At 40.3% G+C, this 20,613-nt stretch overlaps 2 protein-coding genes across 2 annotated transcripts; both read right to left on the reverse strand.

Moving 5' to 3' along the window:
* Nucleotides 1-456: 456 nt before the first annotated feature.
* Nucleotides 457-8,078, reverse strand: LOC110070056 (vomeronasal type-2 receptor 26-like). Its single transcript, XM_020777658.3, has 6 exons — nucleotides 7,894-8,078; nucleotides 7,380-7,671; nucleotides 4,859-5,719; nucleotides 3,853-4,080; nucleotides 1,828-1,954; nucleotides 457-1,482 (listed from the first exon to the last, which is right to left on the reverse strand). Exons 1-6 carry the CDS (start codon nucleotides 8,076-8,078, stop codon nucleotides 581-583), a joined length of 2,595 nt encoding a protein of 864 aa, XP_020633317.3. The 3' UTR covers nucleotides 457-580.
* Nucleotides 8,079-10,810: 2,732 nt separating this feature from the next.
* On the reverse strand, nucleotides 10,811-14,715 carry LOC110070057 (vomeronasal type-2 receptor 26-like). Its single transcript, XM_078378757.1, has 2 exons — nucleotides 14,625-14,715; nucleotides 10,811-11,712 (listed from the first exon to the last, which is right to left on the reverse strand). Exons 1-2 carry the CDS (start codon nucleotides 14,713-14,715, stop codon nucleotides 10,811-10,813), a joined length of 993 nt encoding a protein of 330 aa, XP_078234883.1.
* Between the last annotated feature and the right edge of the window lie 5,898 nt (nucleotides 14,716-20,613).

Here is a 20,613-nt window from a genome sequence, read left to right on the forward strand (position 1 = left end):
GAATGAATAAATGAATAAATGAATAAATAAATGAATGAATAAATGAATGAATAAATGAATGAATGAATGAATGAATGAATAAATAAATAAACAAATAAATAAATAAATAAATAAATAAATAAAAAAAAAGAATTATTATTTTCCAATTCTTTGTTCATTTTTTCATACACAGTTTTTTTACTAAAAAGAGGAAGGAAGGAAGGAAGGAAGGAAGGAAGGAAGGAAGGAAGGAAGGAAGGAAGGAAGGAAGGAAGGAAGGAAGGAAGGAAGTGCAGTATTTGGTAAAACTGAGAAATTAGGCTATCATGACCTGAAGATAAAAGCTGTGAAATACTTCAAAGTTACCATTCTCTATTACCACTGCAAATAGAACATAATCTAGAAATAGAACATAAAATCCTACTCAGTACAAATGTGTTTAACTCTCTCTTGTGACTTGAGCATCGATAAATTGGTGTATAGACATTAGGGAAAGAAATGGAGGTGAAAACGGTGCAATCTGAATCCTCTTTCAGAATCAGAGTATCACATTTCTGGAAAGAATATATGTTACTTGCTGTAATGGCTTCCCATTAATATTTTAAAGATTTCCCCTTAATACATGTTCCTTCCTGTTTAGTTCAGGTCTAAATAATATTATAAAGCATTTAGGGAAAAAGTTGAAACTCAGCAACCCAGTACTAGACGCTAGAATAGCAAAGATCTCTGTTGCTGCCATGTTTTTGCCCTTGGTGCTCAGGTAAGTTGGAATGAAGGATATCCAAACACTGCAAAAGACCAACATGCTGAAACTGATGAACTTGGCTTCATTGAAACTATCTGGTAAATTTCGGGCAAGAAAAGCCACAGTGAAGCTGGCAAGAGCCAGGAAACCCATATAGCCCAAGACACAGTAAAACATGACAGGGGATCTCTCGTTACATTCCAGTACAATTGCCTCTGGTATGAAATGCATGTCAGCATTAGGGAATGGAGGGAAGAAGACCAGCCATACCGTGCAAATACCAGCCTGAATAAGGGAGCAGAAAAAAACAATGGAGTTGGCCAGTCTTTTCCCCACCCATTTCCTGATCCGGGATCCTGGTTCAGTGGCCATAAAAGCCAGAACCACAGTGATGGTTTTTGCCAACACACAAGAAACAGCCACTGAGAAGACAATCCCAAAAGCAGGTTGTCGGAGAAGACACATCATTTTCTGAGGCTGGCCTATGAACAAGAAAGTACAAAGGAAGCAAAAGAGGAGAGAGATGAGGAGAGTATAACTGAGGTCCTGGTTGTTGGCTTTGACAATGGGAGTGGTGTGGTGTTTTATAAATATTCCCAGCACCAAGGCTGTGATCAAGCACAGAGAAACAGCAGAAAATGATAAACTGATCCCCAGAGGTTCTTGATAAGACAGGTAGCTTATACTCCTTGGAATACACAGATCTTGTTTTATATTTGGATAGTATTCATCTCTGCACTGATAACAATCATTCATGTCTGAAAAAGAAAAGATAGGGTCTTAATGTCTCCCAGTTATGCCATAAATCTCTCCAATGTACTTCAATTGTTTGTTTCATAAACAGACATCTCAAATTGAATAAAACATTTTTAAAAAATAAAATAAACTTCTAAACCCATATCACAAATCCTTAGAAAACTTTATGGAAACAAATGACAGCAAAGGTATCTTATTGATGTCATAGGGAGTTAATTCTTTACTGAGTTTGTCTTCATCCATTCATTTTATCTCTTACCTTCCTGTCTCCGAATAAAGTCACTCAAGGTCATTTACAACTTGATAGCCCACAACAACACCAATAGCAGCAACAATATATTTCTTACCCTCTTGGTCAGAAACCTTCCCTTCTGGACAGGAGATGCAATCATAGCAACAAAATGGCTCCCCTTCCTTCATTTTCTTCCTAAATCCAGGAAAGCAAATGTCCTGACATCGTGAAATCGGTTGTACCTAATCCAAAAATGAAACAAAACAAAATGAAAAACAAAACCAAAGATTCATCTCTGAAACACTGGCTGAGATGCTGAAATCACACTAGTTGCTGCACAAGATTCCTTAACTTGAGGCAATTCACCTCCAAAAATCACACTTTTACAACAGGATTTCAGTCAATGAGCTTGGAATCCCTAAGCTGCTGGAAAATTTGCATATGTTACAGGAGACATAAAAGAAACAAAAAGATCACTTCCTTGTTACTGGAACTGCTGGGACAATGGCTGTAGCTACACCTTTGCAATAGCCTGGAGAAAATATATTTACTGTGGTCTGGCTGCAAACAAGTATGTGAAATGTGCAGAATTTTGCTTTTGCTACAGTGTCAGCTTTCCAGTTCTTAGGGGTAGAAATGCATGAGTTATTTTCTGGGACCCAAGGAGAATTCTGATGCCTTGAGGCTGAACAGACAGATAAGCAACAGGGTAACAATTAGAGCTGGGCTTGAGTGTGCGCTCCTTGTGTTTTCTGAGCACAGAGAGAATTGCAATGTTGTCTGCCTAGGGTCAACCTTCCTCATGATCATTTGTTGAGAATAACCATGGGATATTGTTTGAGCCAGTGCATTACATTGGCTATAACAAATTTGTATCTCATTCCCACCACCACCCAAAAAAAACCCTCAATGGATTTGTTAATATACTTTTTACCTTTGTTGGTTTGTTGTGGAGGAGGAAGCCCTCTATGTGGCAAGACGGGGCATTTTTTAGGACACTTAGGTGATGAAAATATCCCATCCTGGTGCAGAAGGGCTAAAATGAAGCCCTTTTTCTTTTAATAACAAGATTCCTACAGACAATTTGTTCCAGAGAAAGTTAAAATACTATGGAATGTGGTGCCAAATTGCAGGTAATTAATAATGTGCCAGTTATGTGCCTCATGCCTGATCCCCTGGCAAGCCACGCTTCAGCAGTGCGGGTCAACATTGCCTTCTTCCTGGATATCGTGAGACAATGGAAGTCTCGTGAGAGAATTCCAGGATGGGAGAAGGGGGAAGGAGTGAGCCATTTAAGAGGTGTTCCCCCCCTCCCTCCATCCTCTTCCTTGCTGGCAATCCACCCGCCCATCCTATTTAGTAGTGTGAGTTTATGTGGTCGCCGTCAGGGCCGGATAGGAATTTTTGACCCGTATCCTGGTTGGTATTTGGATGTGGGGATTTTTAGCCTATCCCACACTGTTAAGGGTGAGAAGGCATTTTGAGAGGTGGAAAGATTCGGTCACACGGGGGGGGGTAGTGCAGACAGAACAGGTTTTGGTGAGTCCCATCACAATCACAGGTAATGTATAGCTCATCTCACCTCCCAATGCTGCGGATAGTATGATTACAGTGCTTGAGGGGGAAAGATATGCTGGGGCCACATCCGGACCAACAGTCAACAAGCAGAAGGTGGCCTGATGTCTGTGGGTGGTCAAATTTGGGTCTACCGTGTTCTCGCTGTCTTCATGACTGCGAGAACTTGGGGCTAGGGACTCATCCACTTACTTTGTAAAGGGTCCATTGAGACCTCTGTTCTTAAACCAGATTCCACACTATGGCAGGACCCCCCTTTTACGGTGGGCAAGAATGATTATTTAATAAAATGTGGCCCATGTTTATCCCATATTATTTGTCTTGTGTCATTATTCTGGGGTAGGGGGCAATGCCAGGTACTACTTTTGCCTTGTTCATTAGTTGCTGTTTACCACCACAACTTCACCCACTGTAAAATTCTAATAGGATTAAGCCCAACAGGCCTGCTCTAGGAATGATCAAGACTGATTTCAGTGGAATGTATTATCTTTGGCAACAGGACTCAGAGCCAGTACTAATTTAAAAAGAAAAGCCTACCCAATTTAAAATTTAAATTAGATCATACCTCATTAAACCAAGTGTTCCACACTATGGCATTCTCGTTGATGGTGAAGGCTTGATCTCCGACAGCTTTGGGATCCAATGTCCCAACCTTCACTCTAGCAAAGGATTGGTTCGAAGAAATGACCCAGTTGACAACATCAAAGCCAGCCACTAACTCCCCATTCTGGTCAAAGGAAACCTCGTCTCCAGCACTATTGTTAAATGAGACACTTCTTAAATAGTGATGGAGCTAGGAAGAAACAGAATCAAGTTTTCAGTTTAATAATTCAACAGTAGCTGGCTGGCTGTTTCCAACTGGAATATAAACATATATGATTTGGATGGGTGCAATTTTCATTCTTTAGGGGAGCACAGTCCTATTAAAAGCAGACTAGAGCAGGGGTCTCCAACCCTCGGTCTGCAGCCCAGTCCTGGTCTGTGGCCTTGGCAGGACTGGGCTGCGGAGACAGATCTCCCACCTTCCCCACGCATAGATGCACGCATGCCCCCCACGCACAGATGCTCTCCCCCACGCATGCACAGATACACACACCACACATGCACACTAAAACGGTCTGCGGTGTCAAAAAAGTTGGGGACTACTGGACTAGAGGAATCACATCTCTCTGCAATAACCAGAACTGAAATAGCAGTGTAGTATAAGTAGGTTTAATGATGATGTACACTGATTTTAAAGTATCTTGCCATGGTATGGTTGCCACCAGTATACCATGGCTTAAATTCTGTTGCACTTGGGGAAGTGCAGATTTACACTTGTGTATGTTTGCAGAGAGTTACATTCAGTCAGCAGAGCTGCTTGCTGGAAATTTCACAACCTCTTGCACAACTTCAAGTTGCACAGGTGCAGCTACACAACTGAAGGCTGACCAGCATAAACTGGATTTTGTTCAGGCATAGGTTGCAGAAGTCAAGCTGACTATACAGATTTGCAAAAGAATGTTCTTTATTCCTACTCCTTTAATAGTATTTAAGGCATGCAAATATTCAATCCCTTATCTCGACCTTACCACCCACAAATCTTGCTGAAGAAACTTTAATCCTCTTCCATCCACCACTGCTCTGGGACCAAGTCTGGATAAGGACATGGCATGTAAAGCATAGGCTACAGTATAGACAGCATTGTAGATGCTGTAGCTATGGCCAGTCATCCTCATTTCAAAGAAAGCCTCAGGAAGGCTGTCCAGCTTCTCTTCTTCTGTGCAAATCTTATCATCCGATTCATGCAAAACTGTCTCTGGAAACAGACAGTCAAAGGCGTGCTGCCAGAAGTCTCTCATGAAACCATCTTGCTTATTGTTGGAAGGCTTTTTATTTTCAACAAATTGCGGAAATTCTGATAGGTCATCAGAATGAGTTGTGAAAGCAATGGCACCGTGGAACATGCCTGATTTCCAAGTCCTTTGAAAAGCAAGTGAAACAAACTCTATCTCGGCTGTCATTATCCACACTTTACCTTTAAGTGTAGTTGTTACCTGTTCTAATTCAGAGACATATGGCAACCATCTCAAAGATACCATGAAATAAGATTCTCCATACACTACCAGTGCATTGGCGTTGCTTCCCATGATTTTGTTATATATTCTTGCCCCTCTTTCCAGCTCATATTTAACGTCAGTGACCAAATTTATCCTGGGAGCTGTTTCTATGAAGGCAAAACAGATGCCACGCTCATAAAATATCGGCAGCACGTTATCCACAAATCTTTCGCCATTGTCATCATCTACAGTTAGGACACCAATCCACACCCATCCAAAATGCAGAAGTAAAGAGAGGATCCCAGTATTTTGAATGGTTTCTTTTGGGGCCATCTGGTAAAAGAAAAGCCCTGGGGTTTTATTGTTCATCACTGGAGCACAGCCATATATGAGCTTATGAGAGATACAAAAGAAAATTGGAGAAGAAAATGATAACACTGTTATAATAACTTCGAGTGTCAAAGCCTTTCCACAGCGCTACAGTGGCTTAAACTACCTGATGATATAATGAGTTTGTTTCTTTACTTTACATAGGATAGAGTTGGGTACAAAATGAGTCATGAAGGAAAACAAAATAATAATAAAAACCCCACAGATTGGACCATTTAATGGTTCCTTTTGTGGTGCTTCAGGGAAATGTACCAGCCCAGAATGAAATAAAACACCAAGCTGTTGTTGGTATTGGTGATTCATATGCTTCATGGTTCATGGGATTTGACACTTCTGAGACTTTTAGAATGGTCCTTGTACAAGTTATAGATATCAAATTCACAAAGAGTCTTCAGCTGACTCTCCAAGTCTGGTAAAGATTAGATTTGGGATATCTGAGTTATAGCCCCTAGAAGCAGCTGCTAAATATCACTTTACAGGGGGACCTGCTTTGAGGCACTATAACTCAGATATCCCAAATCCAGTTTTTCCAACCTTGGAGTGGGTGGGGAAGAGAGTCAGCTGAAGACTCACTGTGAGTTTGGCATCTCTAATTCATGTGGGGGCCGTTCTATTTCTCCTGGAAGTCCTTAATCACATGAATCACAAAATGCTTAATTTCATCAGAAAATTTGCAAAATATGAGTAGCTATGAACCATGAACCATCACAAATCAGTATTTTCCTGGTTCGTGCCCATCTCTAATATAGGATGTTGAGGCTGAGAAGAATGTGCCTTCACATTAACATTCTCTATGTTAACAACAGAGGTGAGTAATGGGGTAACTTGAGACAACTCGTCTCAAATTGGACCACAATGTTTTCACATCAACACTGAGGTCCGATCCAGGATTCACACTATTTTATTTATTATTTAAAACATTTATATCCTACATTTCTCCAAGGCAGCATACAGTATTAAAAGAAGCAAAATTAAAAGGCAATTAAAAATATCACAATACTTTTAAAAGCGGGAAACAAATATCACATTAAAACTCATAAGATCAATATTAAAATCACAAGTAAAACATAGAATAAAATGATCCCTTTTAAAAAAATAACTTGGTCAACTAGTCATTTAAAGGACAGCCTGCCTGATGTGAAAGGTCTTTGTCTGGAGGGGGACAGCAAAGATGGGTCCAGCCTGGCCTCCCATGACAGGGAATTCCAGAGTCTTAGAGGCAGCCACCTAGAGTGGTCATGTTATCAGATAGGCGGGATATAAATAGAATAAACAAACAAACAAACAAACAAACAAACAGAGAAGGTCCTCTCTTGTGTCCCTACTAAATGCATCTGTGAGGGTGGCATGATTGAAAGAAAGGCCTCTCCTGAAGATCTTAATATGCAGGCAGGCTTATAAAGGGATGTACAATCTTTTAGATAGCTTAGACACAAGCCATTTAGGGCTTTATAGGTTAAAACCAGCACTTTGAATTATGCCACTATTTTTTCTGTATATATCTAACTACAATTAGTCATGGAGGAAGCCTTATTTGGATGTTTTTGTCATTCACCATCTTTCCTTCTTCATCCAACTACCTGTACATGGAAAACTCAGATCTAGAACAAAAAAGTTGGGTGATAGATGTGTGAAATTTCCATAGTTCATGCATGTATCGTACCTGTGGAATCTTGTAGAGATCCAGAATAGTTGCCATATAAAGGGAGATTTGGGGATCAAGCCCTCCTATTACTCCACTTAGAGTATTCTGCAGGTTACATCTGTAATTGGGGACAAATCTCTCAGACAAGGAGATGAACTGCATTGTGGAATAAAAGGTCCACTTTGCACTGAAATAGCTGTCATAGATCTGGAAGCCCAAGGTAACATTGGGCAAGATCTGAGGATCTTCATTCACTTCTTTTATTGCAAATTCCAAGGCAAGAATGTGCTGGTAGTTTTTTGTCAGTACACTAGAAAGAAATTGTGCACAGAAAATCAATTTAAACTAAAAATATTTTGCCATCAAATATGAACTAAGTGGGCATTCTTGAAGGACATTGCATTTCTCCTTTTGACACATGCATCAAAAAATCATGAAATTTGTTCATATGGAAAAAATGGGATCTTCTGGAACTGATTCTTGGAGTGCTAGTCACAGAAATAGTGGAATCAAGAAAACAAATATTACTTACGCAAGCTCTTCAATCAATGATAATTTGGGTTCTTTAGTGAAGGCTGTCTCACTGGAAACAATTATGGTCTGCGACACAAGAAACCCAAGAAAAAGCCTGCCAGGTTGATGATACTTGTGAGGTGAAGAGGGAGGATAATAGACCTTGCATTGAACAAGATTATCCTGGGATGCTTTTAGCATCATCACTCCTACCACCAATCTGAGTGCTAATGCAAGTTTCTGTTAGAATTCTGTATGATTGCAAAAGCTTTGACTTGAGTTCTTGTTCAAGTTTTCTGATGGACATTAACGCTGGAGCATAAAATGAACTGTGTTAGAAATCAAATATGTGCTGCATTCTACATTCCTAGTCTTTAGACTCAGAGGTCTGAAGGGTGAATATGCTGACTTAAATTCCAGCTTTACAGGGATTCATGAAGCATAATTAATTCTGACTCTTCCTAGCAATTGAGGTGATGGTAACAATCAAGAGTCATAGAGCCTCTGGGAATTGCAGCAGAAAACATGTTTTTCACATCTGAAGACTTCATTGTCTCGGACCTAGCCTGAGAGTCCATAAGCATGTATTTGGGAATGAGCCCCACTGAACTGAATCAGACGTACTTTACTCTGAGTCATTCTTCTGTATGTCTACAATAATCATTTGACACACAAAGCTCATTCTAGTGTACTTGGAAAGAAGCTCTGATAATGATCCCTAACTTACCCTTCCTTTGTCCTGAATCTTGAGTGAAAATGAAGACTTTCATGGAAATGGATCGCTACTAGAATGTGATGCACACTGATGTTTCTTAGTGAATGCACAAGAATCCAAGGGCAAAACATACACAGATACATTGCAGAATCTGCCTTTAAATTGCAAATTAACTCTCTGTGGATATAACAACTTCAGAATCTAATGCTCTGATGCATTAATCAAATAAGAGGAAAGTTAGCCTCTCTTTCTCCCAGAATCTGACAGTACTTTCTCTGAATTAATTCCGAATCAAGGGAAAGTCTTAATAAAAAAATGCAGGTTCTCGAAAATTCATTCATGTCTTCTAAAAGTCATGTGGTTTGGATTCAGAATAGGTCAGTGGTCTATGGATTCAGTAAGATCTCAGTACATTCCACCCATTTACTCGGTACATTCCACCCAATTTGAGAAACCATCATTTAAAAAAAAAAATCAGAAAAAGTATATGTGGTTCCATCTTGCAACCTCCCTAAAAAAAACCCCACAATACACCTGCAGGAGTGTGCAATACCTTTATTGGACCATTAAAATAAACTGAGTAGACAACTAGCCTTTGATGACATTTCATCTTCATCAGGCTGTGCACCACGATCTTGTGTACAGTTCAGAAAAACTAAACGTTACAGTCCCAAAGTTTCATGGCATGCATATTGATGTGCCAGGCAAGTTTTCTTAAGGTACATTGAGAGGCAGGATGCAAGTGGCTTGTTGGGTGGGGGTGGAAACTCCTCTCCAAACTGCATTTTGGAATAAGTTTGAGAAGTGGTTCAACAGTTTTGCCAATCACACAAAAAAATAGGTAATATGCTTAGCAATTACTCCTATATAATTAAGGTTCTCTAGTAGAAAGGATAGGGATGTGGTGGCACTGTGGGCTAAACCGCAGAAGCCTGTGCTGCAGGGTCAGAAGACCAGCAGTCGTAAGATCGAATCCACGCAACGGAGTGAGTTCCCGTCGCTTTGTCCCAGCTCCCGCCAACCTAGCGGTTCGAAAGCATGTAAATGCGAGTAGATAAATAGGGACCACCTCGGTGGGAAGGTAACAGTGTTCCGTGTCTAAATTGCACTAGCCATGTGACCACGGAAGATTGTCTTTGGACAAACGCTGGCTCTATGGCTTGGAAACGGGGATGAGCACCACCCCCTAGAGTCGAACACGACTGGACAAAATTTGTCAAGGGGAACCTTTACCTTTAGTAGAAAGGATGCTTGCTATATAGCTCAGGGGTTTAGCTATCTGGCTGCAGAGTCAGAGGTTGGGGGTTCAATTCTCAGCTATACCTCCTAGGAGAACAACCAGACTGTGTAGTCATGGGCAAGCTGCACAATTCCAGAAAGAAGGGGATGGCAAATTATTTCTGAGTATTCCATACCTAGAAAACTCTGAAAAGAGGATCCATACATTGGAGTTGAATCAATGGAACTTAATTGTTGAGTAGTTATACAAAGGATTTCACAGGTTCTAGCAAGAGGTTATGAAAGGAAAATGGAAGGAGAAATGAAGAGAAATCCAGAGCACAGAGTGCTGTCCTCTGAAGATGCCGGCCACAGAGACTGGCGAAACGTCAGGAAGAACAACTTTCAGAACATGGCCAAAGAGCCCGAAAAACCCACAACAACCATTAGATCCCGGCCGTGAAAGCCTTCGTGCATACAAATCAAGAGTTTATTTCATAGTTTCCTTTTCAGGAAGTATTATTCAAATATCCAAAATGATATTTAAATGAAGGAGTAATTGACAAACTTCAGATAAAACAAATATACAGTTTGACCCCTGGGATGGAAAATATCAGAAGAAGTCTAGAGCATAACAGCACCTGTGCAAGATTCCCACCAGAAAAAGTGAGAAGCACTATCCACACCTTCTCCGCCAAGGTTACCCCCTGCCAAAACAGGACAAGACTCGTGGGAAGAGGTGGTGGTGGTAGCTGAGGCACTCTTCCTTCCAGTTGCCATCTGTCCGTTTGCACAGTGTGGCCTTTTCTCAGGTAGCCGTGTGATTGAAAACTTGTTCCAAAGTTTCTCAGGGTCAAAGATTTGGGCCATATATAAATAAATATATAAATAAATAATGTGTCATGCTCTTCATCATGGCAGACCACCTTCCCCAGGTAATGGCCTGCTCTCATCTGGTGCAGACAAGTAGGTATAAATGACAAATGAGAGCCAGGACCAACCATCAGTATTTTTTCTTTATTATTTGTTCCCTGCTGTTCAGCTCCGGCCTCAACACAATAATGTAGCATTTGGGAAAGAAGATACAACCCAGCAGTCCAGCACTCGAGGCTAAGACAGAAAAGGTCCCAACAACTACCATGTATCTCCCCTTGGTGCTGAAAGCGGTTGGAATAAAGGACAACCACACACTACAGAAGACCAGCATGCTGAAAGTGATGAACTTGGCTTCATTGAAACTGTCAGGGAGCTTTCTAGCCAGAAAAGCTATTGTTAAACTGGCAGTGGCCAGGAAGCCCATATAGCCCAGGACAGAGTAATACAGAATCACAGACCCTTCATTACATTCCAGTATTATTTCTTCAGCCACTGAATGGGTGTCGGCATCTGGAAAGGGAGGAGAGCTTGCAAGCCACACAATATGAATGATGGCCTGAATAAGGAAAGAGCAAAGAACTATGGTGTTGGCCAGTTTCTTCCCCATCCACTTCTTCATCTTGTATCCCGGTTTGGTGGCCATGAAAGCCAGCACAACGGTAATGGTTTTGGCCAACACACAGGAAAGAGCCACTGTGAAGATGATGCCAAAGGCAATCTGTCGGAGGAGACATGTCACCATCTGTGGGCGACCAATGCCCAGTAATGCAGAAAGGAAGCAGAGCAGAAGGGAAAAAAGGAGCGCGTAGGTGAGGTTCCGGTTGTTGGCTTTGACGATGGGAGTATTGTGGTGCTTCAGGAATATTCCCAGCACCATACCTGTAATCAAAGTAAAGAATAGAGCAAAACATGCTAAACTGAGCCCAAAAGGATCTTCGTAAGACAAAAAGTTTACATATTTGGGAATACATAAGTCCTGTTTTTGGTTTGAATAAGTTTCGTCTGTGCATTTATAGCATTCATTCACGTCTGAAAAAGAAAAGATGTAGCCTTAGTGTCTGCACACACGTCATAAAGCTCACTGAATTGTTTTAACTTGTTCCATAATATTCAGATTAATTTTCACTGTTCAGATTGGATCATTTATTCAATGTTGATTCCATGAAATGCTAGTTAAAAATCCCTTGTAGTATATATATAGAAGTTTCTTTGAACTATAAGCATTTCAAACAGCTTAAAACATTGCCCCAGAGTAAGAGACAAGATCCTTAGAGGTGTTTCCTTCTCGTTCATTTTGGAAGGTTTACAATCCTGTGAAGGACTAATCCAGTCCATTATGATGATGATGTGTGCTGCACTCTGGGATGACTGAGAACAGATCCTGCCCCTCCTCTGTATGACTATCTTTCAAGTATTTGAAAAGTGGTATCATATTTTCCCCTCATTCTTCTTTTCTCAAGGCTAAACATGCCTAGTTCTTTCAGCATTTCTTCACAGGGCTTGGTTTCAAGTTTCCTTAATATCCTTGTGAACTTGTTCCAGTATGTTGACATTCTTCTTAAAGTGTGGTGTCCAGAACTGGACACAGTACACAATATGAGGCCTAATCAGTCCTGAATAGAGAGGGACTACTACTTTGTGGGATTTGGAGACTATACTTGTGTTAACGCACCCTAAAATAGCATTTGCCGTTTTTGCAGATATATTGCACTGTTGACTCATATTCGGCTTGTGATCTACAACAATTCCAAGATCCTGCTCATGTGTAGTATTATTGAGCCAAAGATCCCCCATCTTGTAACTGTGCATTTGGTTTTGATGAATGCAGATGTCTGCTGTGTTAAAAGAAAGATCTGTTCTTTCCAGATCACACATCCCGTTTCAATATTCTGTCCATTCTGAACTTTGCCCAGCAGGGTACATGTAACTAGCTCCCAGAATCAGTGGTCTGTCAATTTTAGCCCCTTTGAAACTTGTATAATAGGTGACCCACCAAGTCATGAAATGAAATGAAATGTTTTATTAAGGTCATTGACCAGCAAAATTAAGATACATTATTTAAATTTGGGGACATAAAAACAATCTAAAAACATTAAAAACACTAAAACACCAAAGAACTAAAAACATCCATATACATATATATAAAACCACATTCATACATCTTACTAAATATCTCCTACTCCCTATCATAGGCCTTATCTATGGGCTATTACAGCTTACATTGAATGCCAAAATTGTTACTTTGAAGCTAGTAGAGCCCATGTGAACATTACCAATTTACAGATTTTATAGCTGCGTTCTAGGTATTAAGACCCACCAAGTCAAAAAATGGCCCATGCAAGAGGTATACAGTACCTTTCTATTATGAAACCCATATTTTCATGCCATGTATGTGAGCAAAATCTTACAACTGTCCGAGCCTCATCAATGGATAAGTCAAAGTACACTTACACACCTTGAGGCACAGGACAGAAGAAAGCACTATTTTTCATTGTACTCTCAGAACCGCTGATATTCCCAAACAGGCAAATCACTTTCCTTCGGATTTCAGCTGATCTGTTTGATTAATATGCTTGCTATATTTCTTACCTGTCTGATTTGAAATAGTTCCTTCTGGACATGGGATGCAATCATAGCAGCAAAAAGGTTCCCCTTCCTTTATTTTCTTGCTAAAACCAGGGTAACAACTGTCACTACATACAGAAGATGGTGGGGTCTAATCCAAAAAAAGAAAAGGAAAGTGTTAATGTTGGGAACAATTTATTTCAAATAATTATGCCCCAAAAATAATAATAGTGTGCCATCAAGTCAATTTTGAATTATGGCCAAGTAATTATGCAGACAGAGAACGAGATGGTTGGACAGTGTCATCGAAGCCACCAACATGAATTTGACACAACTCCGGGAGGCAGTGGAAGATAGAAGGGCCTGGCGTGCTCTGGTCCATGGGGTCACAAAGAGTCGGACACGACTAAATGACTAAACGGTGATGACGAATTATGCAGCAAGTTTTTTTAAAAAAGGGTCATGGTCAGACATTTGTGTCTATCATATGCTCTAGAGATCATGGATCTGAAACTGAAATTTTCATCCCATGGCAGACCTCGCCACTAAGAGAAGCTAGGTTAGTGAATACATGAGAGAGAGCTACCTTGTAGTGGCACCTTAGTATAGCAGAGAATATTACTACCAGATTCATCTTGTGTGCCCCCATTACTACTGTAAATATAAGCCCTGTAAACATGCTGTGTCAGATCGCTGTCAGTTTCATTTAATTAGGTTTATTTTATTTATTATCTCAGCTTCTGTATCACCTCATAATGCATGCACTCTCTGGGCAATTCACATATAACCTTCTCCTCAAAAGAACACAACTCCCTCCTCTCATTCCATCTCTTCCATATCTCTAGGGGGCAAAAGGCTAAGCAGAGGGATTATGCGTATGCTGTCCTACAAACTCATCCAGTGAGAGTGACGGCTCAGCAGGGTCATGAAGCCCAGTGTCTCCTGGCCTGGTTCAACACTCTGACCACCACACTCCATACAAAATAGTTTTCAATAATACATGCAACAGTAGTTTTCAGGAATGGAAACTCGAGTCACAACTCACTGTCAAGGCAAATTTCAGTGGCAATTTGACTCAGACTTGACTCAGTTGTGTTTTTTTGTGGGTTTTGTTTTTTATTCCCCCCCCCCCCAATGATTCAGACTTGACTTGTGACCTGGAACCCATCCACTCCTCCCTTTTTTTCTGGGGGGGAGGGAACTTGTTTTTAATAGGGATTCAGACTTGGGCCTTGGGACTCAGCGCTTGGGACCAAAGACTTGGACATGGGACTCAGCCCCGAACATGTGCCAACATCCCTAGTAGTTTTTATTGGGTGATGAAGGTCTAATAGAAATCAGCCTTGCCTGTCAATATACAACATTAGAAGACTTACTATTGACACATACCTGCTTAAACCAGCTGTGCCTTGTTACGGCATCTTCATCAATAGAGAATGCTTCACCTGGAGGAGCTTCAGGATCCATTCTCCCAACTTTTACCCCATGAAGTGATTGGTTGGAGGAAATGATCCAGTGGAGAACATCAAATCCAGCTATTAGCTGCCCTTCCTCATCAAAGGAAATCTTGTCCCCAACACTATTGTTAAATGATATACTTCTCAAGAAGTTATGTAGCTAAATGTAAAATCAAAATGTAAGGTCAGTCAAGGTGTATAAGATATCACCTTGGGGCATAATACAACAAGCTGGAGTCCTTCGACAACGCAGTTGATGCTCATAAAGCTAATATCCTGTTTTTGCCATATCACCTTTCATGGCAGCAAGTGAGGAGGAATTAAAGAACCTCTTAATAAGGGTGAAAGAGGAGAGTGCCAAAAATGATTTGAAGCTCAACATAAAAAAAACTGAGATTATGGCCACTGGTCCCATCACCTCCTGGCAAGTAGAAGGGGAAGACATGGAAGCAGTGACAGATTTGACTTTCTTGGGCTCCATGATGATGACAGCAGCCACAACATTAAAAGACGCCTGCTTCTTGGGAGGAAAGCAATGACAAACCTCGACAGCATCTTAAAAAGCAGAAACATCACCTTGCCGACAAAGGTCTGCATAGTCACAGCTATGGTTTTTTCAGTAGTGATGTATGGAAGTGAGAGCTGGACCATAAAGACTGACCATCAAATAATTGATACTTTTGAATTGTGGTGCTGGAGGAGATTCTTGAGAGTCCCCTGGACTGCAAGGAGATCAAACTCATCCATTCTAAAAAAAATTAACCCTGAGTGCTCACTGAAAGGACAGATCATGAAGCTGAGAAATCTCCTGGAAAAGACCCTGATGTTGGGAAAGAATGAAGACAAGAGGAGATGGGGATAACAGAGGATGAAATGGTTGGACAGTGTCATCAAAGCAACCAACATGAATTTGACACAACTTCGGGAGGCAGTGAAAGACAGGAGGGCCTGGCGTGCTCTGGTCCATGGGGTCACGAAGAGTCAGACACAACTTAATGACTAAATAACAACTACTACTACCAAGATGCCGGGGCATGTCTTGGGTGTACAGCCATTTATGCAACCTAGATGTGCCTCTGTACATCATCAATTAACTCCATTTAGCTCTCGCAAGGTATTCACAATTTTACATGGACATTAGGAGCATTCTGGCCAATGCATAATGTTACTATACTGTATACCAAAAACAACAAAGAATATTCAGTTGAGCATAGATATATAAAGAAATTGGAGGAAAAATACATTGAGGAAAACAACAAAAGTTCAATTCCTATTTAATGGGAAGAGGAAGGAAGCTAAGAAGCTTTGATGTGGGCAATGGAAGACAGCTTACTGCAATGATAATATCACTTATATGATGCCACTTAAAAACATCAAATCTATTTACCTTCCATTGCTGTTTATTCTGGAGGTTCAATCCACTTCCACTGGCTTTCTCCCCATGCTTGAGTCTAGAAGACAACATTGCATCTAAAGCAAGAGCCACAGCATAGACAGAATTGTATATGTTGTAACTATAACCACTCATGCTTATCTCAAAGACAGACTTGGGAAGGTTTTCCAGCTCTTCCTCACCTGTACAAACATTCCCATTCATCTCTCCATCATCTATATCTGGGAAAACACATCCAAAGGCGTGCTGCCAGAAGTCCCTGAGAAAACCATCTCCTTTTATGTTGGGAGGTTTTCTACTTTCAATAAATGACGAAAACCCTGGCGGATCTTTGGAGTGGATCGTAAAGGATAGAGCCCCATGGAACATTTCTGCATCCTTAGCCTTTTGAAAGGAAAATGAAGAGAATTCGACTTGAGCTGCCATTATGAACACCTTTCCTAGTGGTTTATCTGAGATACGTTCTCCTTCTGATATATATGATAACCATGTCACGCATTCAAAAGAATATGATTCTCCATATACCACCAACACATTGGCTTTGCTGTCCATTATTTTATAACGCATTCTTCCCACAACTTTTAAGTTGTCAGACATTTCTGCATCATTTCTTAGCATAGGAATCCTCTCTATGAATGCCACACAGACTCTGTGCATGGAAAATGCTGGAAATGTAGCTTGTATAAATCTTTCTCCACTCTCAGTATCCATAATAAGGATGCCAATCCATGTCCATCTGTAATGCAGGAGCAAGGAGAGAATCCCTTTATACTGAAGGTTTTCCTGAGGAAACATCTTATAGGGAGAAAATCCTGGGGATTTGTCAGTTATCATTGGAGTAGAGCCATATATAAGCTGAAAATGTCATGTGGAGAAAGAAGATATCACTAAATACCATTCATCTTTGCAAACAAAAATCCCACATATATAAGCGTTTTCAGAAGTTTTCATGCTTCTGTATGTAAATTTTCACTCTTCTGCATACTTAACTGTGTAGGTGAAACTGTTATTGTTTTATGCATTGTTTCATTGCAACTTATAGCAACCTTATTGGGTGCTGAAGCTTTGTCATATTTCAAGGATTGGTTTAAAATTGCCAGCCCAATGATTTTCCGCAGCCAAGGGACAATTTGGATCCAGGTCTGTTTAATTCTGATTTGCCACCCTACCACTGTTACTGGATTCATATTAAATGGGGGTTCAAGCCAAAGTTCATTCTATTAATGTTTATCTTTAATCCTTTGATGTTGTAGCATTGCCCTTACCACATTTTTCACCCAACATATTTTAGGGCAACAGGTTCAAATCTCCTGTTAACTTTCTATTAAAAGAAGAGCATGACTTCTTGCTAGTACTGTATATTATTTCCCCAAGTCTTTATGCATATGCATAAGATTTGATTTCATATTGGCGGCCCACTACCCTCTCTCTCTGTGTGTGTGTGTGTGTGTGTGTGTGTGTGTGTGTGTGTGTGTGTGTGTGTGTGTGTGTGTGAGAGAGAGAGAGAGAGAGAGAGAGAGAGAGAGAGAGAGAGAGAGAGAGAGAGAACCCCATAATATCTGGTTACTTTGCTTCACATCAGTTAGCAGAAAGGCTGACTGATGTTGACCTGTCCTCCACGCTAGTGCCAGTACTATGGGCAGCTGTTAATGATAAAGTTGTGCCTTGTTTTAATTCCAGTGCCTATGTGTTTGTGTGTTTATTTGTTACCAGCCTGGGCCACAATCTGCTGGCTTAGACATCAAGAACATTTTATGAGCCACTGTTTTCTAAGCACTCCTTTCCCCCATCTGCCACATTGTGGCTATCAGTGTGTCCTTAAAATATAGTTTTGTTACAATTGTGAAACAACCAAACAAAAAAAATAGGCCAATGAAGATCCCTGTTACTCAGCAATACCAGTTTCTGTGTCTGTATGACATTGTTGTGATACAGGGGCCAGTATCTTGCTCAATGTTGATATGTGCAGGGGTCCAACTGCAGAAGCTGCTGTGGGACTCTGACAAGGTGCAGCTTGTGTGCCTGTTTGTGTGCAAGCATCCATTCACCACAGTAGCATTGTGCGTACATACAAAAAATATTGAACAGTGTACCAACCAAAGTTCTGAAAAAGGACCAGCTGTATTTGCCAGCTAGAAAAATTAAGGGGAAGCACTGTTAGGAAATGCAGTTCCCCTGCAACATTCATATCACTAAGAACTTTTAAAAAGCTGCATTCATGCTGAAAGCACAAAATAAGCATGAATCAAGTATATAATTTCCATGCACTCCTACGCACCTGTGGAATCTTGTAAACAGCCAAAATTGTCGCCATCTGAAGGGAGGTTTCAGAGTCTAGCCCCCCAATCACTGCCATGAGATTATTCTTAGTGTCACAGTTGTAGTTGGGGACAAAATTCTCCATGGTGGAAGTAAGAAGCATTGTGACATTGTACGTCCTCTGTGCATAGAAATAACTGTCATAGATGCGGAAGCCGAAGGTGATGTTAGACAGGATTTGAGTGTTTTCATTTATCTTTTTTACAGCAAATGCCATGGCCACAATGTGCTGGTAATTCTTAGACAAAAAACTACAATGAGATATAATGGGTACATTAGTTTTGTTGTGTCTTGTTATCGCAGTAGAAGTCACAACCATTATTATGGTGGCTGAAACAGTATTTATGTACTATCTCTACGGAAGCACTTGAGCCTAGATGCAGTCTATACAAAGATAACAACTGTGCTCAATGTCAAAACAATGCGCTTTCTGGTTGCGCTTTCTTAAATGATGTGGCAACCTTTTGAAGTGCCATTTAAAGAACTCATATGCCCTCATGACAGTAGCATTGAGTGATTTCCAAGAAACCTCCCATTCCTCTGTAGCACAACACTAAAAGTAACCAGCGTGAGCTTTAAAGGAATTTAATAACTAGAAACAGAGATAAAAGAGAAACAGTAAATCATTTAAAGCAATAAAAATTAGAGAGATGCACACAAAGAAAAAAACAACAGAGGGACAGAAAGATGGTTACAGCACCTAAAATCTAAAAGCTCTGGAACTTTAGCTGTCTCAGGTCTCAGCATGATAGCTTCAATATCAACAACTTCATCATCAACATTAAATACAATTGGGAAAATATGAGTGGGCTGGTGTACCTCTATTTCTTATAACCCTCTCTGCATGGACGGCAGCCTCTCTAGTTCCCTGAAAATGGCACATTTCTATCTACATAAGGCAGATCCTGGATCCAACCTATAAACTATACAATTAAAAGAGTTTCATGGAGAAATAGCAAAGTATGGAGGGAAGTGCAAACAATCTAAGCCAAATTAATCACAGAAAATCAGTGCAACATAGAAATGACTAGAGAAAATGGGAAAAGTATGGAGACAAAAAATTTATAAAGGTAAGAAAAATGCCTTTAGATTTAAAAGTATTTTAAGCCTTTTGCTCTGAGGATGCAGCTCTCTTTATAGATGAAAACCACGTTCAATACATGATGCTTACACAATGTCTTCAACTTCTATTGTGGGTTTTTTGCTGAAGTTTAATGACCTGTAGAGAATGAAAGCCTGAGAAACAATGCCACCGATAAGCAGGTCTCCTGACTGATGATACTTGTGAAATGGAATAGGTGGAAAAAATATCTTGCATTTACCAAAGGGACTGCTGTCTATTATGTAAGGAAAAAATAACAACATCAGCAGCACTACTAATACGATCATAATGAGTAGACCCAAAAATCTTCTCCACCAATTCAGATGACCCTGTGCAAATCTACATAACTGTTGGTAGGATCTCTTTCATTTCATTTGCTTGAGCTATGTAGCCTTTCCATCTGATGATAAGCCTGAATCCCGAAGCATAAAATGAAAAGGAGTAGATGACAGATTGGTGACAGCACCTGTATTCCTTCTTTTTCTTTGCCTCTAAATACTATTGTTTATAACATCTCCAACAGCCTTTGCTATTATTATTTTTTCTCAATTGCAAGTGAAACTCCACAAGGAATTTTGACAGGCACTAGAATTAATTACAGCTCTCGTGAAGCTTGTTATGGAAAGTAATGGATTATAATATCTGGGTTCCCTGTGGAATTCCTGAATAAAAGTTTTAACTTTTGTTTAATTCAGCAGTTAAAAATTGGAAAGTTGGCATGAAATGCTACCTAGCAGGACTTGGAAGTGACGGAAAGCCAAAATATTGAGCCAGGAAGACGTTATGAAAATCCCTTTTTTGTAGGTTTGTTTTTTTCTCCCCAGAAAACAAAGAGTAAACCTTAGGGCATAAATGTATCAAAGTGCATTGGGTATATGTTCTGCACCTCAGATGAAGCCCTCGGGCTACACCCTCACCCTGAATTTCTCACCATGTCACCAGATTTCAAGGATACGGCAGTCAGATTGGTAACTTCAGGTATAATGAGGTAAAGTCCAGCTGGCTTTGCAACCACATTGTTCCACTTCTTTAATCAATACTAAAGTACAATAAATTCAGCAGAGTTTACTAGCACAGAATGTGACTTGATCAAT

The sequence above is a fragment of the Pogona vitticeps genome, chromosome 6 (assembly GCF_051106095.1).
Source record: "Pogona vitticeps strain Pit_001003342236 chromosome 6, PviZW2.1, whole genome shotgun sequence".
NCBI lineage: Eukaryota > Metazoa > Chordata > Lepidosauria > Squamata > Agamidae > Pogona > Pogona vitticeps.